At 52.7% G+C, this 22,708-nt stretch overlaps 2 protein-coding genes across 6 annotated transcripts; both read left to right on the top strand.

The window, feature by feature from the left end:
- Positions 1 to 4,465: 4,465 nt before the first annotated feature.
- On the top strand, positions 4,466 to 7,547 carry NRM (nurim). Of its 5 annotated transcripts, none has more exons than XR_010157478.1 (4): positions 4,466 to 4,751; positions 5,350 to 5,568; positions 6,141 to 6,317; positions 6,654 to 7,547. XR_010157478.1 is itself a non-coding variant. In NM_001040116.1 (4 exons), the coding sequence occupies exons 1-4, from the start codon at positions 4,619 to 4,621 to the stop codon at positions 6,933 to 6,935; spliced, it is 789 nt and encodes a 262-aa protein (NP_001035205.1). The 5 variants fall into 5 exon arrangements, 4 of the variants coding, with proteins under 4 accessions (XP_063668051.1, XP_009449133.1, XP_009449132.1 ...); NM_001040116.1 differs by having other exon boundaries at positions 4,619 to 4,751; positions 5,350 to 5,546; positions 6,654 to 6,935; XM_063811981.1 differs by lacking the exon at positions 6,141 to 6,317 and having other exon boundaries at positions 4,537 to 4,751.
- Positions 7,548 to 8,136: 589 nt separating this feature from the next.
- Positions 8,137 to 19,222, top strand: PPP1R18 (protein phosphatase 1 regulatory subunit 18). The gene is made up of 4 exons (XM_001147183.7): positions 8,137 to 8,482; positions 9,551 to 11,189; positions 16,208 to 16,418; positions 18,322 to 19,222. Exons 2-4 carry the CDS (start codon positions 9,579 to 9,581, stop codon positions 18,339 to 18,341), a joined length of 1,842 nt encoding a protein of 613 aa, XP_001147183.2. The 5' UTR covers positions 8,137 to 8,482; positions 9,551 to 9,578; the 3' UTR covers positions 18,342 to 19,222.
- Positions 19,223 to 22,708: the final 3,486 nt, after the last annotated feature.

Below are 22,708 nucleotides of genomic sequence, written 5' to 3'. Positions count from 1 at the left end.
CAGCTACTTGGAATGCTGAGGTGGGAGGAGGTCGAGGCTGCAATGAGCCATGATTGTGCAACTACATTCCAGCCTGGGTAACAGAGCACGGCTCTGTCTCCAAAAAAAAAAAAAAAAAAGGAAAACAGTTATTCAAACAAATTCTTGTACATGAGTGTTCATATCAGCACTTTTTACAATAGCCAAAAAGGTGGAAACAACACAAATATTCATCAGCAAATGAGTGGATAAACAATTGTGATATACCCATATAATCAAATATTATTCAACCATAGAAAAGGATGAAATACTGATATATGCTACAATATTTTGAGGATGAATATCAAAATATTTTGCTAAGTGAAGGAAAGCCAGAAACAGAACACATATTATGTGATTACACATGTAAGGAATATCCAGAATAGGTGAACCCATAGAGAACAAGAGCAGATTTGTGGTTGCTAGTGGCTGTGGGGTGGGGGAGATGAGAAAATGGGGAGTAACTTCATGGGTATGGAGTTTTATTTGGGGGTGATGAAAATGTTTTGAAGGCCCAGCGTGGTGGCTCATGCCTGTAATCCCAGCACTTTGGGAGGCTGGGGTAGGTGGATCACTTGAGGTCAGGAGTTTGAGACTAGCTGGACCAACATGGTGAAACCCTGTCACTACTAAAAATACAAAATTAGCCAGGCGTGGTGGCACATCCCTGTAATCCCAGCTACTTGGGAGGCTGAGCAGGAGAATTGCTTGAACCTGGGTGGCAGAGGTTGCAGTGAGCGGAGATCAGCCATTACACTCCAGCATGGGCAATAAGAGCAAAGCTCCATCTCAAAAAAAGAAAAATGTTTTGAAACTAGATAGAGGTGGTGGTTGTACCTATTACTAATGTACTAATGTACTAAATACCATTATATTATTCTCTTTAAAGTGGTTAGGCTAGGCCAGGTGTGGTGGCTCACGCCTGTAATCCCAGCACTGTGGGAGGCCAAGGTGGGTGGATCACCTGAGGTCAGGAGTTTGATTGAGACTAGCCTGGCCAACATGGTGAAACCCTATCTCTATTAAAAATACAAAAATTAGCCAGATGTGGTGGTGGGCACCTGTAATCCCAGCTACTTGGGAGGCTGAAGCAGGAGAATCACATGAACCCAAGAGGCGGAGGTTGCAGTGAGCCAAGATCACACCATTGCACTCCAGCCTGGGCAATAAGAGCAAAACTCTGTCTCAAAAATAAATAAATAAATAAATAAAATAAAGTGGTTAGGCAAGGCATGGTGGCACCCTGGGAGGCTAAGGCAGCAGGATCACTTGAGCCAAGGAGTTTGAGACCAACCTGGGCATCATAGTGAGACCCCATCACTACAAAAAATAAAAAGTTAGCTGAATGTGGTGGCGCATGCCTGTAGTCCCAACTACTCAGGAGGCTGAGGCAAGAGGACCATTTGCCCAGAAGTTCGAGGTTGCAGTGAGCTGTGATCATACCACTGCACTCCAGCCTGGACCGCAACTCAAAAAAAAAAAGGTTAATTTTATGTTGCATGAATTTCAATTTTTAAAAAAATAGTTGATTACTTATGTACACTTTTCTGCATGTAAGTAATACTTAAGTTTGGAAAACTTTGGTGTAGTAGAAATAGCATGAGATTTGCCAAGCATTTTGCTGGCTATTAAACATATCTAATCTCATAATATACATTAAGCACAGCCATTGTGGGGGTGGCAGACAGTATGACCCAGATAAATATTAGTCCCCTTGCACAACTCAAAGCTTTCATACTCTAAAATTGTCCATGTCCCGGAGGCCCTGATTTCTTTCTTTCCTTTTTTTTTTTTTTTTTTTTTTTTGAGACAGAGTTTCACTCTTGTTGCCCAGGCTGGGTTCAATGGCGTGATCTCGGCTCACTGCAGCATCCGCCTCTCAGGTTCAAGTGATTCTCCTGCCTCAGCTTTCTGAGTAGCTGGGATTACAGGCAGGCACCACCACGCCCAGCTAATTTTGTATTTTTGGTAGAGACAAGGTTTCTCCATGTTGGTCAGGCTGGTCTCGAACTCCCGACCTCAGGTGATCCACCCACCTTGGCCTCGCAAAGTGCTGGGATTACAGGCGTGAGCCACTGCGCCCGGCTCCTTTTTTTTTTTGTTGTTGTTGTTGTTGAGATGGAGTCTTGTTCTGTTGCCCAGGCTGGAGTGCAGTGGCGCGATCTCGGCTTACTGCAACCTCCGCCTCCCAGGTTCAAGCAATTCTCCTGCCTCAGCCTCCCCAGTAGTTGGGACTACAGGTGTGTGCCACCACACCCGGCTAATTTTTGTATTTTTAGTAGAGATGGGGTTTTGCCATGTTGGTCAGGCTGGTCTCTAACCCCTGACCTCGTGATCCACCCGCCTAGGCCTCCCATAGTGCTGGGATAACAGGCATGAGCCACCGCGCCCAGCTCCTTTTTTTTTTTTTGAGACAGAGTCTCACTCTGTCACCCAGGCTGGAGTCCAGTGGCGAGATCTCAGCTTATCGCAACCTCCACCTCCCGGGTTCAAGCGATTCTCCTGCCTCAGCCTCCCGAGAAGCTGGGATTACAGGCTCCTGCCACCACACCTGGCTAATTTTTGTCTTGTAAGTAGAGACAAGGTTTCACCATGTTGGCCAGGCTGGTCTCAAACTCCTGACCTCAGATGATCCAACTGCCTCGGCCTCCCAAGTGCTGGGATTACAGCTGTGAGCCACTGCGCCCAGCCAGAGACCTTGATTTCTTACCATACCTGCTGTCTGTAGAGCACCATGTAGCACTCAGCTACACTCCCTCTTCATGAGTGGTACTATTTAAATGCCTCAGGTTAAACATCTAGAGATTAGGGATCTTTTCTTACACTTCCTTGTATTTTATTTATTTATTTTTTTGTTTGAGACAGAATCTTGCTCCATCACCCAGTGGATTCTCCTGCCTCAGCCTCCCAAGTAGCTGGGATTACAGGCGCATACCACCACACCCAGCTAATTTTTAAAAATTTTTAGTAGAAATGGGGTTTCACCACGTTGGCCATTCTGGTCTCCAGCTCCTGGTCTAAAGTGATCCACCCACCTCAGCCTCCCAAACTGCTGGGATAACAGGCGTGAGCCACCGAGTCTGGCCTCTTACACTTCCAATGAACCCCATAGCTTGTAGCACATTGCTTTGTGTGGTAAGTGTCTCTATTCATGGTCCTAGCAGGAAATGAATAGCACAGTGAAATTAGGATAATTTGGGGGAGAGTTTAATAAAGTGATAATTACAAAGAAGTAGGCAGGGTGTAGGGAAATCAGAAAGAATAGTGCAGTGCCTTAGTACCCACAGCTCTGTTGTGATCACCTCCAAGCTCAAAAAGATGAGGACAGAGCAGTCGTGTAGAGAGGACTTTCTTTTTTTTTTTTTTTTTCTTTTCTTTTTTTTTTTTTCTTTTTGACATGGAGTCTTGCTCTGTCGCCCAGGCTGGAGTGCAGTGGCGCGATCTCGGCTCACTGCAAGCTCTGCCTCCCGGGTTCACGCCATTCTTCTGCCTCAGCCTCCTGAGTAGCTGTGACTACAAGCGCCCGCCACCGCGCCCGGCTAATTTTTTTTTTGTATTTTTAGTAGAGACGGGGTTTCACCGTGGTCTCGATCTCCTGACCTCGTGATCCACCCGCCTCGGCCTCCCAAACTGCTGGGATTACAGGCGTGAGCCACCGCGCCCGGCGAGAGGACTTTCTCAATAAAAACTGTGACTTTCATTGATACCGTCCATTTGGGACAACTTACTGAAGCAGAAAGCAGGGTGGAGACTGAATTCAAGGGAAAACATAAGATGTCTGGTACAGCATACAACAGCATTGATTCAGAGGAGGGTGGGAGTACTGAGCCCAGGAGACGGAGAAGGAATGTAAAGCCTGCGAGAGGCTGCTCAGCAATTTTCTGGTCCCTTAGCCTACAGGATTAGCAGCTTCCTAACTCAGGCAATTATCTCTCTGGACCTGTTTCTTCTATCTATAAGTTGATGGAATTAGTCTAATGATATCTAAGGTCCCTACTATGTGTACGTCTACTGTGACAAGGTCCTTAGCTGCATGATCTTTAATTCTGACAAAGGTTACTATCACAAATATTTTAACATTTTTACTCTCGTGGTTACTAATCAACAATCTCTGGCACTATTACAACAAACCTTTCAGTATTTACAGAGAAGTTATTTGCCATTCTTAGCAACTGGCCAGTCAACAACTCAACTTTATAGTAAGTTACAGAATTTATTCTGTACATTGTATTCTGTACAATGTATTCCATACATTAATTTATTTTGTGGTAAAACAGTAACTTTTCATTTTAGATGGGAAAACTAGACGAGCTGAGATTCAACCCACGTGAGCGGCTGCAGAGCCGCTGCCCTTAACAGCTCTCTCTCGGGATTCTAACATTCCCTTCTGTGACGGAGAGACAGCAGGCCGGGACACGCATCCCAGGACGGATCCACAGCTGGGTGGGGAAGGCTGCGCCAGGCGGGCCGGAAGCCTGGCGGTGGCGTGCAGGAGCCCCGCCCTCCTGGACTGGATTCGGCCGGGGGCGGGGCCGCGGGCGGGGCCTGTGGCAGCGGGAATCCCGACCCCGCCCCTTTCCCCACCCCTCCATTTCTCGCCATGGCCCCTGCACTGCTCCTGGTCCCTGCTGCCCTCGCCTCTTTCATCCTGGCCTTTGGCACCGGAGTGGAGTTCGTGCGCTTTACCTCCCTTCGGCCACTTCTTGGAGGGATCCCGGAGTCTGGTGGTCCGGGTGAGCGGGAGGGATCGAGGATGAACTGGGAGGAGGAAGGTGGAGCCGTAGGAGAGGGATTGAGGGCGGGGCTTGGAAACAAATGACAGGGGAAGTCCAAGAGAGGGAACTCGAACCTTGAAAGCGGCCGAGAAGCTACAGGGGAGGGAGACCTGAGTTCTAAATTAGGAACTCAAGGATTAGAGTTTTGGAGAGGCGGGAGAGTGAGGACTGAGGGAGCCGAAAAGGGCGGTAACCGGAGTATTCTAAGTAAAGTGTTTTGTAGAGAGGACTGTTGAAAGGAGAGTGTTAAAAAGAAGGAGCATTTGGAGAACCGAAGTAAGAGGGGCAATCCAGCGTGGCCTCTCCAGCCATGCTTTTTGCAACTGCCTAACATGCGTTGTTCTATAAATCCTCTTCCCCAGGTTTGCAGGAGGCCTAGGGAAGAGGGCAGAAACTAGGGATGGAAAAGTGAGATGGGCACAGCCTAGAGAGGAAGCATTAAGGCTCTTGAAAGCAGTAAGGGACACGGCCTGGGGATCCAAGAGGAGATGAGGGTGGGGGAAACATTCTGCCACTGTTTCGATCTTTTGTCTCTTTTTCCCTCAACTTCCTGTAGATGCCCGCCAGGGATGGCTGGCTGCCCTGCAGGACCGCAGCATCCTTGCCCCCCTGGCATGGGATCTGGGGCTCCTGCTTCTATTTGTTGGGCAGCACAGCCTCATGGCAGCTGAAAGAGTGAAGGCATGGACATCCCGGTACTTTGGGGTCCTTCAGAGGTCACTGTATGTGGCCTGCACTGCCCTGGCCTTGCAGGTATGAGGCCCTGGCCTTGCAGGTATGAAATCCTGGCAGTTGAGTCCCCAAGGGAGACCAAGTGTGGGAGGGGTGCCCTGGATTGGAGGGGCAAAATATGGGTTCAGGAGGAGAATTGAGGAACTAATCTCAGCTTCCATTCCTCCACAGCACACATCCTACTTTTTATCAAGAAGGGTGTACTTGTCCTTCCCTAAGCACAAGATATGGTTCTCACCTCTGCAACTTTGTTTATGTCCTGCTTGAGATCCCTTCTCTTCAGTCCTACCCTTTCTTCAAAACCACTTCCCTAGGTCTGAAGAGAAGGCCTTGTCTGTCTTTTAATTGGGTGGTTGGCACAGGCTACTACTTTGTGTAGCTATAAGGTCACCCCATCTATTCTATAAGTTCTCAGGGTAGAGACAGGCCATCCTTACATCTTTGGGACCTCACCCAGCACGCACCCTCCACATGGTGAATATTTGGTGGTGATGCTTAGGAGAGAGGTGGGGGAGAGTTGCAGGCTAGCCTGTGGTGGGGGCAGATCTGGGTCTGGGTCTCCCAAGGTCGGGCAGACTAGGCCACTGGGATACCCAGCCCCTTATCCTTCCACAGCTGGTGATGCGGTACTGGGAGCCCATACCCAAAGGCCCTGTGTTGTGGGAGGCTCGGGCTGAGCCATGGGCCACCTGGGTGCCCCTCCTCTGCTTTGTGCTCCATGTCATCTCCTGGCTCCTCATCTTTAGCATCCTTCTCGTCTTTGACTATGCTGAGCTCATGGGCCTCAAACAGGTGAGGCTCCGAGATCCCTACCTATGACCTCTGACCCGTTTCAGAACTCCTCCTCGTTCCCTTTCAAGGGTTTCCCTCCTCCCATGCTCTTCTACTGTCTCCTTGCTTCTCCCTCGTGGCCCTTCCCTTTGACTTTCCCTCGTAAGGGCAGCAAGCATGGGCCTCCTGGGCCTGGGGAAGGTACATGGATCAGAAGTCAGGATCAGGGGTCCAAGTCTCAGAAGGGGGGTTCCTGGGCCTGAGTTCTAGAAGGGTGGTGCCTGGAAGAGGAGGAAAGAAGTGCCCAAGATGAGAAAAGGGCTTGACTCCATTTCTAAGCTCTTCTCCCTCTCTTAGGTATACTACCATGTGCTGGGGCTGGGCGAGCCTCTGGCCCTGAAGTCTCCCCGGGCTCTCAGACTCTTCTCCCACCTGCGCCACCCAGTGTGTGTGGAGCTGCTGACAGTGCTGTGGGTGGTGCCTACCCTGGGCACGGACCGTCTCCTCCTTGCTTTCCTCCTTACCCTCTACCTGGGCCTGGCTCACGGGCTTGATCAGCAAGACCTCCGCTACCTCCGGGCCCAGCTACAAAGAAAACTCCACCTGCTCTCTCGGCCCCAGGATGGGGAGGCAGAGTGAGGAGCTCACTCTGGTTACAAGCCCTGTTCTTCCTCTCCCCCTGAATTCTAAATCCTTAACATCCAAGCCCTGGCTGCTTCATGCCAGAGGCCCAAATCCATGGACTGAAGGAGCTGCCCCTTCTACTACTTGAGACTTTATTCTCTGGGTCCAGCTCCATACCCTAAATTCTGAGTTTCAGCCACTGAACTCCAAGGTCCACTTCTCACCAGCAAGGAAGAGTGGGGTATGGAAGTCATCTGTCCCTTCACTGTTTAGAGCATGACACTCTCCCCCTCAACAGCCTCCTGAGAAGGAAAGGATCTGCCCTGACCACTCCCCTGGCACTGTTACTTGCCTCTGCGCCTCAGGGGTCCCCTTCTGCACCGCTGGCTTCCACTCCAAGAAGGTGGACCAGGGTCTGCAAGTTCAACGGTCATAGCTGTCCCTCCAGGCCCCAACCTTGCCTCACCACTCCCGGCCCTAGTCTCTGCACCTCCTTAGGCCCTGCCTCTGGGCTCAGACCCCAACCTAGTCAAGGGGATTCTCCTGCTCTTAACTCGATGACTTGGGGCTCCCTGCTCTCCCGAGGAAGATGCTCTGCAGGAAAATAAAAGTCAGCCTTTTTCTACATATGGCATGCAGTCTGTCAGTGTCTCCCAAGCTACAGGGCTGAGTTTGGGAAAGAAAGCCAGAGGGAGCCTGGGAGCACCGAACTGGAGTCTGGGCAGCCACCACGCTCTCTGGCAACCGCTGGGGTTCGGCCACCCCCGCAGACCCGCCCCCACTTTGCCAGAGCGGCCGGGTCCCCATTCCCATTCCTTCAAATCCCCTTTTTCCCGGCAGCCGACCTGTAGACCCAAGGGAGACAGGTTGAAGCTAGAAAGAGTCGGGGCAGCAGCTCTGGTAGGGGAGGGAGCTTCCAAAACCTCTGGCTTCTGAGCGCCTCTCCTGCCGCCCATCCACAAAGCCCCCCACAGCCTGGCGGTTGCCCTCGACCCCGCAAAACAAAGGACTTCAGAGGCTGGACCTACAGACCCAGATGAGAAGGCAAAAGCGTAGGGAGGAGCGGCAGGAGATGGGAAGGGCGGGCCCCGCTCGGAGCAGCTGCCGCTTCCTCCCAAAGTCCCACGAGGGGCCTGAGTCACGGGCCACCGCCCTGGGTCGGCGAGCTGGGGGAAGGGATCTGGACACCTGGGGTGTCCGGGCGGGAAGCTGGTGAGGGCCCCTGGGGACAGAGCGGAGGACCAGTGGTTGGGGCGAGAAGAGGGCAGTCCCGCAGCGAGTCCCACGCGGGGTGGGAGGGATCTAGGCCCCGCCCTCTCCTCGGCTCCGCCCTGCGCCCCCTTCCCTCTCCTCATTGTCCTTAGACAAAGCGGTCGCCGCCCCCGCCCGGCCCCCTGGTCTCTGTCTCCATCCCTCCTCCTTTGCTGCCTCTTTCCCTCCTCCTCTCCCTCCCTCCTCCCCTCCCTCCAGTCTCCGGATCTCCCTCGGTCCCTCTCTCCTCCTCTTCCTCTCTCTGGACGCCCGGCTCCTCCGCACCCCCTCCCCCGGGGGTCCCGCGGCGTGTGAGTTGACTGAGGGGCTCAGACTTGGGGAGTGGGTGTCTCCTCGCCCCTGTCCTTGCTCCCGTCCCTGGCCCGGACCTTGGCTGTCTCCTCTTTGTGCCGAGATTGTCAGTCTGTGCGGCTACAGCGGGGTGGAGACGGCCGGCTCTGTCACGGCTTCATGAGAGCGGGGACGGGGCGCAGGACTTGCAGGCGCCGGGGAGAAGAGACATGGAGCCGGCCCTTGGCACTCTGGGGTCGCGTGGCGCAGTCGGTGGGGGAGGCAGGCGGTGGTGACAGGACAGGGTGGGGGTGGACGCCAGGGTTCTGGGAACGCGCTGGCAGCCCTGACGCCCGGGTTCCGAAAGTCTCGGGGGTGGGTATTTCCCCCGACCCGCCTCGGGGGCGGAGTGCGGGGCAGAGGGGTGGGGGCTGGGGAGAGGCGTGGCCCGAGCGGTGCTGGAAGCGGAGCCGGGACCTTTGGGGCCCGCGCTGAGAAGCGCCCGGCTGCTGCCGCCGCGCTCCTTTCCCCTCTTCCCTGGTTTCCCTTCTCCTCTAGACCTGTTCGCTCTCCGCCCCTCCTTGCCTCCCCAACACCCCCTCAGGTCCCGTTGCCTCCTGGTCCTTTCAGGGATTCCTGGTCCTTCCTTCTCACACTAGCCTCCCTGGGGTATCGCTGAGGCAGCCTGGCCTGCACCCAGGTTCCCCTCACCCCTGCCACATTTCTCTCTTCTCCCTCACGCCAACTTTCCTTTTCGCCCTTCTCTCTCTTTCTCACATCCTAGAGACGGTCTTTAATACGCATTAACCCTGTGCTGCCACATCTGGCTCCTGCCCTCATTGCCTCCAATCCGGACTCTTCCTCTCACATCACCCCCACCACCCCCAACTTGGGCTCACAACTTCTCTTCACTTTTTCCATTTCCCCAGTTCTCTGCCTTCCGTCTTTCCCTCTGTCCTCATCCTTAGCCCCTCTGCCCTGCTTTGTGTCCCACCTCTCCCCCTCCACTTCCTCTCCTCCCACCCTCAGTCTCACCCCCTGGGCTGTCTCACTCTCTGGAGCCTCTCCTTCCTGTTCTCTGTCCCCAGTGCTCCCTACCCTCACCTCAAGACGACCATGGCCACCATCCCAGACTGGAAGCTACAGCTGCTAGCCCGGCGCCGGCAGGAGGAGGCGTCCGTTCGAGGCCGGGAGAAAGCAGAACGGGAGCGCCTGTCCCAGATGCCAGCCTGGAAACGAGGGCTCCTGGAGCGCCGCCGGGCCAAGCTTGGGCTGTCCCCTGGGGAGCCTAGCCCTGTGCTAGGGACTGTAGAGGCTGGACCTCCAGACCCGGATGAGTCTGCGGTCCTTCTGGAGGCCATCGGGCCAGTGCACCAGAACCGATTCATCCGGCAGGAGCGGCAGCAGCAGCAGCAGCAACAACAACGGAGTGAAGAGCTGCTAGCAGAGAGAAAGCCTGGGCCTCTGGAGGCCCGGGAGCGGAGACCCAGCCCTGGGGAGATGCGGGATCAGAGCCCCAAGGGAAGAGAGTCAAGAGAAGAGAGACTAAGTCCGAGGGAGACCAGAGAGAGGAGGCTGGGGATAGGGGGAGCCCAAGAGTTGAGCCTGAGGCCTCTGGAGGCTCGGGACTGGAGGCAAAGCCCAGGAGAGGTGGGAGACAGGAGCTCCCGACTGTCAGAGGCATGGAAATGGAGGCTGAGTCCTGGAGAAACTCCAGAGCGGAGTCTGAGACTAGCAGAGTCTCGAGAGCAAAGCCCCAGGAGAAAAGAGGTGGAAAGTAGACTGAGCCCAGGGGAATCTGCCTACCAGAAGTTGGGCCTGACAGAGGCCCATAAATGGAGACCTGACTCCAGAGAGTCTCAGGAACAGAGTTTGGTACAACTGGAGGCAACAGAGTGGAGGCTGAGGTCAGGAGAAGAAAGACAAGGCTACTCGGAAGAATGTGGGAGAAAAGAAGAGTGGCCAGTTCCAGGGGTGGCTCCAAAAGAGACTGCAGAGCTGTCCGAGACCCTGACAAGGGAGGCCCAAGGCAACAGTTCCGCAGGAGTGGAGGCAGCAGAGCAGAGGCCTGTGGAAGATGGCGAGAGGGGCATGAAGCCAACAGAAGGGTGGAAATGGACCCTGAACTCCGGGAAGGCTCGAGAATGGACACCCAGGGACATAGAGGCTCAAACTCAGAAACCAGAACCTCCAGAGTCAGCAGAGAAGCTTCTGGAATCTCCCGGTGTGGAGGCTGGAGAAGGGGAGGCTGAGAAGGAGGAGGCGGGGGCTCAGGGCAGGCCTCTGAGAGCCCTGCAGAACTGCTGCTCTGTGCCCTCCCCCCTCCCACCAGAGGACGCTGGGACTGGAGGCCTGAGACAGCAGGAAGAGGAAGCAGTGGAACTCCAGCCCCCACCACCAGCCCCTCTGTCTCCCCCACCCCCAGCCCCAACTGCCCCCCAACCTCCTGGGGATCCCCTCATGAGCCGCCTGTTCTATGGGGTGAAGGCAGGGCCAGGGGTGGGGGCCCCCCGCCGCAGTGGACACACCTTTACCGTCAACCCCCGGCGGTCTGTGCCCCCTGCGACCCCAGCCACCCCAACCTCTCCAGCCACAGTTGATGCTGCAGTCCCGGGGGCTGGGAAGAAGCGGTACCCAACTGCCGAGGAGATCTTGGTTCTGGGGGGCTACCTCCGTCTCAGCCGCAGCTGCCTTGCCAAGGGGTCCCCCGAAAGACACCACAAACAGGTAGGGAAGCAGCCAAGCCAGACTTCTTAGAAGTCCACTTGTCAATTTTCTCTGGACTCTGGTCTCTTTCTTTTTTATACCCCTGTTTTCTTGTCTTCCTCTATTCTTTCTTGTTAATTCCTGCCACCACCCTTCCTCGCTCTGCACATACACCCTTCCTTCTCAGAGCCCTCCTTTTCCATTTTGAGCCTAAAAGATCCTGCCCCAGCAAAGGCTGTCTCTGGGTGTGTCTCTTTCAGGGTGTGCCAGGCTGCTCATTCTCCCTTCCCTTGGGCTCTGAGTTTCCAACCCCCTTTTCTTTCCTTCCTTTCCTGAGTGTGACCTGCCCCAGCCCATCCAGTGGGAGAGCCTAAAGTGACGAGCTTGAATCAGTGAGGGCAGGGTCACCAGGGTGAGAGCACTTGCAGTTTTTCTGGGGAGAAGGGATAGGGAGCCTGGGGTGGTGGAGGGGGTGGGGTGGGTTTGTGTTCTAGGGAGAAACTGCAGGGAGAAGTGAATGGAGAAAGGTCCAACTGCCCCGTGGGAAGGAGGGCAGAGCTGAATAGGGACATCCTAGGATGGAGGGGAGAGGGGAGATGGAACCGGGCCGGCCAAAGAGCAGAGAGAAGGCTTTTGAACCCCGAGTCTGCCCCATGGGAGAGACACAGAGAGGCCATTTGAAGTGGGTGACCTTGGGGTTGCACACCCCCAGCTGGGCCACTGCTTCAGACAGTGCTCCCTTCTCTCTTGGGACAAGAAAAGCCTTCTCCTCTTCCAAAATACCCCCGCCCCTCACTCCCCCATCCTTCCTCCCTGGGTTTCCCCTCCCTCCCAAGAACTGGCTCAGGGATCGGTTTTCCCCTCTTTTCCTGCCATCCTGGACTTTCCCTCCCCTTAGGGTAGCAAAAGAGAGAAGTGAATTTGGAGACAGTTTTGAGAACAGGCACTGGCCAGGGAGCACAGTGGGAGTTCTGGACAGGGGTTGGGGCTGAGGCCAGCAGAGGGTCAGAGGTTAGACTTGCAACAAAGACCTGCAGGAAAGTGGGGGCAGCCAGGATGACTCCCCCTGGCCCTGGCCTCACTTCTTCCCTGTGCACATCCATCTGTTTCCAGCTTGAAAATCTCTAGGGAGACAGAGGTCCCACACTCAGACATCTCAGACTTAGGAAGTCCCTCCAGTCACACACATCTCCCCAGAGCCTGGGAAGCCCAGTCTCATTCTCATCCCATGTGTTAACATCCTCAGATTTGATTTTTTTGTGTCCTCAGTGTCAGTGGGGAACCACAGGGACTAAAGATACGGGTTAAGCCTTGGGTGGAGGGGGGTTCATTTGATCCCCCAATTCATCTTCACATGAAGCGTAAGCTCCCACCTCTAAGCCATGGTTCTTGGGAATCTACCCTCAGCCCTCTGACTGCTACCAGCCTGTTCCCCTCAGGGCTGGGCAGATGAAAAAAACAGAAGTCCGGAAATGCTACCCGGGTGAGGTGTTCAGAAAAGTCACTTCCTACTGAGAGAGGCTTGTGCCTCTGGGGAAGAATGAGCAGAGGGAAGCATGAAGCTTTGGGGCCCAAAGCCCAGGGAGCATCCCAGGGGAGCCAGGAAGCAAGTGCAGGGCAGGACCTGTGCTGGTGACCATACCTAGGCCAGAGAGCAGGGGAGCCGGAAGCAGATCGCCCAAACAGGAAGCCTGGGGTGGAGGCCGGAAGGCTGGTGGGGCTGAGTGGGGAACCCTGGGCCCTGGGCCCTGGGCCCTGGGCCTGCCAGATCTGTGCTCAGGATGTGGTGAGAGAATAAGGAAGCAGCCGCTGCTTGGGTGGGGGTGGGGAAGAGGCAGCACAGAGTTCCTCTGACCCAGACGCCTCACCCTCCACCCTCTACCCCCTGTCAGCACCCTGTTCTTCAGGGACTGGGTGCCTTGTCCCAGCTCTGCTGCAACACACTGGCTCAGGAATAGGAGATAGGAGGACCCTGCCACCAACCCCCGCTTCACCTTCCCTAAATAACTCGTTTGCAGGCTAATTCCATCAAATTTATCCCTGCCATCAGGAGAGAAATCCCAGCCCTGCCACTGGAGCCCAGGGGATGGCTGTGGCTGGTGCCCTACCCCAGAGGCCTCTTGGTTGGGCTGAGAGACCAGCCCCATTGTGACCTTATATAGCTGATGGGAGAGGAGCGAGTGAGTCACCCCCTCTCTACCCCCGCACTCCCATGCAGGCTGTGCATTCCTGAGAAGCCCAGTCAGAAGTTGGTGGGGGGGGTGAGGAGACAGGCAGGGTAGGGGGGGAGATATAAACATAGACCGAGAGCAAATAAAATAAGTCATTTTCAGAGTAGAAAATAAAGTACAGAGGTTATTATTCCAAAAGAGGATATGAGAAGAAAACAAAAATGGGTTCCCAGAAATGTGGGTAAATCTGTCAGTTACAGAAACCTAAGCGGTCCCTTCTGAGAACTTGGGATATAAGCAGTCTGGCTGCTGTCACTAGATTCTACCAGCAGTTCCACAGACATGAACTGGGGGTCAAATGTGTACAGGCTGGACCACCCGCAGATCGTTTCCCCAGCATTGGTCCTCTGATGGCACCTCATGTGAGGTCTGAACAAACCCTAGCCTCTTGCATTGTACCAACTTCTAAGCTCCTTTCTTTTTTCTTTTCTTTTTTTTTTTTTCTGAGACAGTCTCGCTGTCTCCCAGCCTGGAGTTCAATGGTGAGATTTCGGCTCACTGCAACCTCCACCTCCCGGGTTCAAGTGATTCTCCAGCCTCAGCCTCCTGAGTAGCTGGAATTACAGGCGCACGCCACCATACCCGGCTAATTTTAGTATTTTTAGTAGAGACGGGGTTTCACCATGTTGGCCAGGCTGGTCTCGAACTCCTGACCTCAAGTGATCCACCTGTCTTGGCCTCCCAAAGTGCTGGGATTACAGGGGTGAGCCACCTTACCCGGCCCCAAGCTCCTTTCAACAGCAGACATGAGTATAATATATTAGTAAATTATCTAGTAAGTTAGAAGGTGTTAAGTGATTATGGAAAAAAAAAATAGAACAGTGGAACTTAGAGGGTCAGGAGGTAGGGGGAGTGAATATGGAGACTTCAAAATAGGGTGATCAGGAGGGTCAGAGCCATGGGGATATTTTGGGGGAGTGTTTCAGGCAGAAAGAATAGCTAGTACTGTTCTGGTCCTGAGGTAGGAGTGCGTGGAGGGAACCAAGGCCAGTGTGGCTGGAGTGGAGGAAGAGGCCAGAGAGGCAAGGGGAGGGTGGCATACTGGGAGCACCCTGTAGGCTTTGGTCAGGCTCTGGGCACCTTGGGGGCAATCAAGTAGACTTTTTTTTTTTTTTTGAGACAGAGTCTTGCTCTGTTGCCCAAGCCGTAGAGCAGTGGCGCGACCTCGGCTCACTGCAACCTCCGCCTCCCGGGTTCAAGCAATTCTCCTGCCTCGTCCTCTCGAGTAGCTGGGACTACAGGCGCACGCCACCATGCCCAGCTAATTTTTTTGTATTTTTAGTAGAGACAGGTTTCACCATGTTGGCCAGGATGGTCTCAATCTCTTGACCTTGTGATCCGCCCGCCTCGGCCTCCCAAAGTTCTGGGATTATAGGCATGAACCACCGCGCCCAGCCTGGAGTAGACTTTTTGCTCCAAGTGAGATGGGGAGACACTGCAGGGTTCAGAGCCAACAAGGAGTAACATATACAGTTCCTGAGTTCTACCTTCCCATGGGGACCCAGGTGTCATATCTGGTTTTCTTTTTTTTTTCTTTTTTAGAGACAGTGTCACTCTATTGCCCAGGCTGGTCTCGAACTCCTGGGCTCAAGAAATCCTCCCGCCTCAACCTCCCAAAGTGCTGGGACTACAGGTGTGAGCCACCATGCCTGACTGGTGTCATATTGATGCAGCTCTTAACAACCACCTGCCCAGCCACCCTTCTGGCTTCTCTCTTTTCATACCTCAGTTCATTAGGGGACTCAGGGATGTACGGCTGACCCCAAGTCTTCCCAAACAGATGCCAGGGAAGGCCTGAGTAGATCATTTGGACCTTTCCAAGTAGTTCATATGGAATCCTCCTGCTGTCTCCCTAATCCCTTTGGCTCCTAGACTTAATCCCACCCTGCCCCTTCCCCCTGAGCTTCTTAATAGGGCAAAGGGAAAGGGTAGAAAGGCAGTGAGAACAGCTGGGACTCGCCTGCTCTTGGGACAGTGTGATTACCAAGGGTTTTCTGTGCCCTGTCTGGTATTTTGTCTCTGTGCCTGTCCCTTTGGGCACACTGTGGACCCCCACCCCAGGTTTGTGTGGACTTTCCTTTCTGCCCTTGTCATCTCCCCCAGCCTTCAGGGTGTCAGCGGCTCATCTTTCCCCTGTGTGTTGCTGGAGTCTCTTGGTTCCTCTCGGCCTTTCTGTTCATCTCCCATCTCTTCCCAGGCCCTAGACTCCCTTTGCTATGGATAGGAGAGGAATGAGGAGAGTAGGAGGGAACAGGTGCCCAGGGTCCTGGGTTTTGCATAGGACAGCAAGGGGCTGTGGGTATGAAAACCTTGCTTTTGTCTGAGACTCGCTCCCCAGCCAGTTCTTTCCCCACTGGCCAGTCTGCTGGGCTCCTCTGGGAAGTTCACTCGATTGCCCCCAAGGTGCCCAAAGACTCGGTTCTGATCACAAGACTTATCGCCATGTATTTTAATTTCTTTTTACCCCTCTGCCTCCCACACTCGAAATAGCAGGGACCTTGGTCTTATATTATTCACTTCTGCCTCCCAAGCCCCTGCCAACGTACAGGGCAAAGTCTGATGTTTTGAAATGATATGATCGAAGAGGGAAACTCTAGAATTGGAGAGCCAGTATGGAAAGGAAAACTGGATCCCAGAGTGGATGGGGAGAGTGAGTGGGGCACCTGAGTCCAGCCCCCACCCCCATCCGCCAGTCCCACCTGCTCCCTTGCAGACTCCGCCCCCCCGCCCCCGCTTTCTCTCCCTCAACCCCCGCGGGCTTCTCCCCTGCTGACCTTGCCTCCTGCCCCCTTTTTCTCCCTCCTTCAGCTTAAGATCTCCTTCAGCGAGACAGCCCTGGAGACCACGTACCAATACCCCTCCGAGAGTTCGGTACTGGAGGAGCTGGGCCCGGAGCCTGAGGTCCCCAGTGCCCCCAACCCCCCAGCAGCCCAACCCGACGACGAAGAGGATGAGGAAGAGCTGCTGCTGCTGCAGCCAGAGCTCCAGGGCGGGCTGCGCACCAAGGCCCTGATTGTGGGTAAGCGGAGGCTCCGCCGGCCCGAGGGCGCCCCCTGCTGTCAGAGCGGGCGCTGTGGTCCGGGAGAGAAGAGGAGGGAGGATTACATGTAGGCACTTGGAAGGGGCTTCGCGGGTCCTCTGGTTCAACATGCTCCTTTAACAGATGGGCAAACTGAGGTCCCCGGCAGTGAAGTACACATTGAGTCTTCAGGTTTCAAAACGAGAACTCTTCCTGAGTGCTGTAATCTGGTCAAAATCACAGGGTGGGTCGACGGGCCTGAGTTGGAATTCCAGCTTGTCTCTTTAATTGTGTGATCTCAGGGAAACCATCTGATCTCTTGCTTTAGTTTATTATTTATGAAATGAAGTTAATAATAACTACCTCCTGTGGCTCATGCCTGTAATCCCAGCACTTCGGGAAGCCAAGACGGGTGGATCGCTTGAGCCCAGGAGTTCAAGACCACCCTGGGCAACATGGCAAAATACTGTCTCTACAAAAAAATTGAAAAATTATCCAGGTGTGGGCCGGGCACGGTGGCTCACGCCTGTGATCCCAGCGCTTTGGGAGGCCGAGGCGGGCGGATCACGAAGTCAGGAGATCGAGACCATCCTGGCTAACACGGTGAAACCCCATCTCTACTAAAAATACAAAAAAAAATTAGCTGGGCGTGGTGGCGGGCACCTGTAGTCCCAACTACTTGGGAGGCTGAGGCAGGAGAATGGCGTGAACCTGGGAGGCGGAGCTTGCAGTGAGCCGAGGTCGCTCCACTGCACTCCAGCCTTGACAACAGAGTGAGACTCCGTCTCAAAAAAAAAAAAAAAAAAAAAAAATTAGCCAGGTGTGGCAGTGCGCAGCTGTGGTTCCAGGTACTTGGAAGGCTGAGGTGGGAGCATCGTTTGACCTCAGGAGTTGGAGGCTGCAGTGAACCAATATTGCACCACCCACTGCACTCCAGCCTGGGCAACAAAGGAAGACCTGTCTCAAAAGAAACAAACAGGCCAGGCACGGTGGCTCACGCCTGTAATCTCAGCACTTTGGGAGGCCGAGGCAGGTGGATCACTCAAGGTCAGAAGTTCAAGACCAGCCTGGCCAACATAGTGAAAACCCATCTCTACTAAAAATACAAAAATTAGCTAGGCATGGAGGTGGACACCTGTAATCCCTGCTACTCGGGAGTCTGAGGCAGGAGAATCACTTGAACCCGGAAAGCAGAGGTTGCAGTGAGCCGAGATGATGCCACTACACTCCAGCCTGGGTGACAGAGTGAAATTCTGTCTCAAAAAAACAGAAACCAAAAACTACCTCCTAGACTTGTAGAAAATATTAAGTAATTTTATTTATTTATTTATTTATTTATTTATTTTGAGACAGCGTCTCCCTCTGTCGCCTGGACTGGAATGCAGTGGCACAACCTTGGCTCACTGCAACCTCTGCCTCCCAAGTTCAAGCGATTCTTGTGCCTCAGCCTCTCTAGTAGCTGGGATTACAGATGTGTACCATCACACCTGGCTAGTTTTTATATTTTTAGTAGAGACAGGGTTTCCCCATGTTGGCCAGGCTGGTCTTGAACTCCTGACCTCAAGTGATCCTCCTGCCTCAGCCTCCCAAATTGCTTGGATTACAGGTGCTCCAGGCCAAGATTAAGTAATTTTTTGTGAAGCACCAAGAGCCACAGCTGGATATCAAATTACTTATCTCTCCTGGAGTTTTGGTGAGATTAAACAGTTATAAGGATGCCTGGCACAGAGTCCGAGCTAAATGAGTGATGGATGTGGTTACTGGTGGTAACATGCTTTAGATATGGAAGATATTATAGGACTTCCTGCATGCCAACTGCCCTTCAATTTGTGTGGGGGGGAAGGGTGGGCAGAAGGCAGAGGCTCTCACTCATTCTCTAACATTATTGCCCCTTCTCCCACAGATGAGTCCTGCCGGCGGTGACCATCTTCCAACATAGGGATATACCTCCCTCCTTCTTATAACTGAAGATCCTGGAGCCCGGAAGATTCAGGGCAGACAGACCCTGATAATGAGCCTGGCAGGGAAGGGCAACCAACATCTTGTAACTTGCTTTCCCCACCCTGTTTCTGGGGGCAGAGCCAATTGCCCAATTTCTACCCTAATCCAAAGTCCCTGGTGTGGGTGGGGTTAAACGTGCTGGTGCATCCTAGGTCATCCAAGAGTGAGCGCCAAGTCCTGAGAAGGGACACAGAACTCCCTGGAGGGTGGAGATGGAGCACCTGCCCCCCATGGCAGGGTACACTCTCCCCACAGCCTTCCTCCCCACCATCCCGTGGGGACTCTCGGGATTTAAGCACTCGTCTCTCTGGGAGGCCCAGACCCCACTCCATTTATAGGCACATCTCCTTCATTTCCTAGGTCACTGCCCCTTTGTTTACAGCTCCTGCCTCCTCCCTTGACCACAGCCTGGTTTACAAATTCCATCAGCTCCCAGCCCCACCTGCCAAAGTCCCAGGTTTACAAGCCACGCTTACTTGCTGTGTCTGCGTGGAATTCTCTCCTCTGTCCCCTCCAGTCTCCTCATTGGAGTGACCTGAAGGTGTGGCTTCCTCCACTTTTTCTCAGTATTACTTTGCCTTAGTTTTCCCCAAGAGGGAAAGCTGGAAATCTTAACTCTATACCCCCTTGATAGTTATTTAATTCTGTTTCTCCTAGTGGTTCACAATTGAACTGAATTGAGATGGTGTCGGGTGGCTAAGGAGACACCTCACCTGTCCTTCCCCATTGTGCCGCCTTTATCAATTGCCTGTTTTGTTTTGTTTGTTTTTTAACTTTCCATAATAAAATGGAGTTCTCTTCAACTCGTCTGCTTCTCCTTCTTTGGGAAAAAAAAGGGTATGTGAGGGGAGGCTCTGGTGGCTGGGGGAGAGGAAAATGATGGGGGATGAACCAGGAACTCGGCACTGACATGTCAAAAGGGGTCTGGGAAGCTGCACGTGGGTTTCACGCAGGACAAGCAGGTGACATGAGAAAGGGCAGTTGAAGTGTCCACTAGACTGGAAGTGCCATGAGGGCTGACTACATCAGCTGGATTCACTGCAATATCCTGTACCTGTCAACTAGTAGACACGGAATTATTTCTAGAATGAATGACAACAAATGAATGAATAGAAGAAAAGGGTTAAAATATTACAGAGGACACTTTGAGTTGAAGGGTTCTAGTATTCAGAAGCCTGCTGCCATGAAGGCAGCTAGGTAGTGTATGACACAACCCATGTGGCTAATCCATGGATACTTACTTAAAGAGCTGGGGCTATGAATACTAAATCTGAAATTGCTGCAAAATGAAGTAAGTATGTACAAGAGTCAGTTTCCTGGAAAAGGTTCCCCTCTGATAGACAATGGATTTTATATCGTTAAAGGCCTAAAGGCCGGGCACGGTGGCTCACGCCTGTGATCCCAGCACTTTGGGAGGCCGAGGCAGGCGGATCATAAGGTCAGGAGATCGAGACCATTCTGGCTAACACGGTGAAACCCCGTCTCTACTAAAAATACAAAAAATTAGCGGGGTGTGGTGGTGGGCACCTGTAGTCCCAGCTACTCGGGAGGCTGAGGCAGGAGAATGGCATGAACCCGGGAGGTGGAGCTTGCAGTGAGCTGAGATTGCGCCATTACACTCCAGCCTGGGCAGCAGAGTGAGACTCCATCTCAAAAAAAAAAAAAAAAAGGTTTAAAAACCATCTTGATAGTGCATGACTTTGGTGCCCATGTAGTTGATATTCGGAATTTTCCCATTTCAAAGAATATCTTATACAAATGTGGAACATCAATATTTTACTCATCAGGTATTTTTCTTTGTTTGTTGTTAGCTCTCCAGGCTAACAAAGATATGGTTGAATAGTTATAGTCCTTCTACCACTACAAGTTGCTCCTCTCAGACTGGTCAGAGGAGGCCCCACACCTTTACTATAAAACAAAATATATGAGACAAATTGAACTTAAGCATACGCCAAAGGTTTTCAATTTACTAGCAAGAGAACAAGCCAGGTGTCAAAAGACTCAGCCAGTTCAGAGAAGGTCTGGGTAGGGAAGGAAACAGAATGATTATATTAGTAGCCTGTTAGGTAAAGGTCTTAAAAAGTTTCCAGTGGTGACCCAGGAAAACAGAGTTAGGAAGCTCCGAGGTGCCAGGGGTGCTCACAGTCCATCTCAGAAACAGAAAACAATGCATTCAAGAGGTCAGGCCAGGTGTGGTGGCTCATGCCTGTAATCCTAACACTTTGGGAGGCCAAGGCGGGTGGATTGCCTCAGCTGAGGAGTTTGAGACCAGCCTGGGCAACATGATGAAACCCCGTCTCTACTAAAATACAAAAAATTAGCTGGACGTGGTGGCACGCACCTGTAGTCCCGCCTACTAGGGAGGCTGAGGCAGGAGAATTGCTTGAACCCAGGAGGTGGAGGCTGCAGTGAGCCAAGATCACGCCACTGCACTCCAGCCTGGGCAACAGAGTGAGACTCCGAGACTCCCTCTCCAAAAAAAAAAAAAAAAAAAAAAAAAGTCAGTGATATAGATCCACTTGTGGCTATTAATAAGAACAATGTTTCATTTCCTAACCGTAGTGCCTGGTAACTGCAATTAATCATAAAAGTATGATGCAGGATCAAACAAATCAGACAGCAGAGCATCGAGTAACAAATTCAGCTTTTTTTTGTTTGTTTGTTTGTTTGTTTTTTTGAGGCATAGTCTTGGTCTGTCGCCTAGGTTGGAGTGCCTGATCTCGGCTCAGTGCAACCTCTGGCTCCTGGGCTCAAGAGATTCTCCTGTCTCAGGCCCAGTGTGGTGGCTCACGCCTGTAATCCCAGCACTTTGGGAGGCCGAGACGGGCGGATCATGAGGTCAGGAGTTTGAGACCAGCCTGACCAACATGGTAAAACCCCATCTGTATTAAAAATACAAAAACTAGCTGGGCGTGATGGCATGTGCTTGTCACACTTGTAATTCCATCTACTCAGGAGGCTGAGGCAGGAGAATCACTTGAACCTGGGAGGCGGAAGTTGCAGTGAGCCGAGATCGTGCCATTGCACTCCAGTCTGGGCAACAGAGCGAGACTCTGTCTCCAAAAAAAAAAAAAAAATTCTCCTGTCTCAGTCTCCAGAGTAGCTGGGACTACAGGTGCACACCTCCACACCTGGCTAATTTTTTGTAGAGATGGCAGGGTCTCACCCTGTTGCCCAGGCTGGTCTCAAACCCCTGGTCTCAAGATATCCTCCTGCCTCAGCCTCCCAAAGTGCTGGGATTACAGCAAGAGCCACTGCACCTGGTCTTGCTTACTTTTAAATAAGCAGCCACCAGTGATTTTCTCAAGCTGTTAAGCAAAAATGCAGAACACAGTTTGCCTGTTCCTTAGTTTGGAGATTTTGTCTTTAACAACTTTCCCCAGTTCCCCAGTTTCTTCCTGCCTAGAGGTCTTCCCTTATACCTGACCTGTCTTCACTCCTGCTGCAGGCAAACCAGTCCTAGCAAAGGTCACTTTTTTGTTTGTTTGAGACAGAGACTTCCTCTGTTGCTCAGGCTGGAGTGCAGTGGTGGGATCTCGGCTCACTGCAAACTCTGCTTCCCATGTTCAAATGATTCTCCTGCCTCAGCCTCCCGAGTGGCTGGGACTACAGGCACACACCACCACGCCCGGCTAATTTTTATATTTTTAGTAGAGACAGGGTTTTGCCATCTTGGCCAGGCTGGTCTCGAACTCCTGACCTCAGGTAATCCGCCCGCCTTGGCCTCCCAAAGTGCTGGGATTACAGGCATGAGCCACCGCGCCCGGCCAACAATGCTAATATGTTTTATGAGCATGGACCCGATCTTCCAATCTGAAATAGAATTTCAGTCCTCCCTTACTTTGTATAGTTTTTGGCTCTATAAAATTTCCATACTTTCTTTATTATGTATCCTGTCCCTTCCCCACCGCAAAATGTAAATTTGGTAAGGAACTTTTGATTTGTCCTCTGCTATATCCCAGGGACGGAAAGCAATGAGCACACATTAGGCATCCATTAAATTAATTTCACTTGTTGAATGAATGCGTGAGCGAAGCAGTCACAGACTGACCATCAGGGGGCGTCAGAGAAACTGGATAGAGGCGAAATGAAGAAAAAAGAACTACCCCGAGTTTTCAGGTATGGTTCCGCGAGGTTTGAACTCGCTCGGCCACCGTAGTGCTTAGAGGCCGAAAAAGTACAGCCCCTTCCGGGCTCCGCGGTACGGGAAGACAGCTTTGGGATGTCGGAAGATCCTAGAGGTCCCAAGGTAGCTGACTTGCGAAGCTGAGGCTCCAGCCGAGGGCTCC

Source organism: Pan troglodytes, chromosome 5, assembly GCF_028858775.2.
Source record: "Pan troglodytes isolate AG18354 chromosome 5, NHGRI_mPanTro3-v2.0_pri, whole genome shotgun sequence".
Taxonomy (NCBI): domain Eukaryota; kingdom Metazoa; phylum Chordata; class Mammalia; order Primates; family Hominidae; genus Pan; species Pan troglodytes.
The sequence above is the reverse complement of the archived record's forward strand: the minus strand, read 5'-3'. Positions and strand labels throughout refer to the sequence as shown.

What these genes read in the sequence shown, in the direction of transcription:
- NRM (NM_001040116.1), top strand. Translation starts at nt 4,619, where the DNA reads ATGGCCCCTGCACTGCTCCTGGTCCCTGCTGCCCTCGCCTCTTTCATC. An exon ending in CCCGGAGTCTGGTGGTCCGG is followed by an intron (nt 4,752 to 5,349) that starts GTGAGCGGGAGG and finishes AACTTCCTGTAG; the next exon opens with ATGCCCGCCAGGGATGGCTG. An exon ending in GCACTGCCCTGGCCTTGCAG is followed by an intron (nt 5,547 to 6,140) that starts GTATGAGGCCCT and finishes ATCCTTCCACAG; the next exon opens with CTGGTGATGCGGTACTGGGA.
- PPP1R18 (XM_001147183.7), top strand. Translation starts at nt 9,579, where the DNA reads ATGGCCACCATCCCAGACTGGAAGCTACAGCTGCTAGCCCGGCGCCGG. An exon ending in CCGAAAGACACCACAAACAG is followed by an intron (nt 11,190 to 16,207) that starts GTAGGGAAGCAG and finishes TCCCTCCTTCAG; the next exon opens with CTTAAGATCTCCTTCAGCGA. An exon ending in CACCAAGGCCCTGATTGTGG is followed by an intron (nt 16,419 to 18,321) that starts GTAAGCGGAGGC and finishes CTTCTCCCACAG; the next exon opens with ATGAGTCCTGCCGGCGGTGA.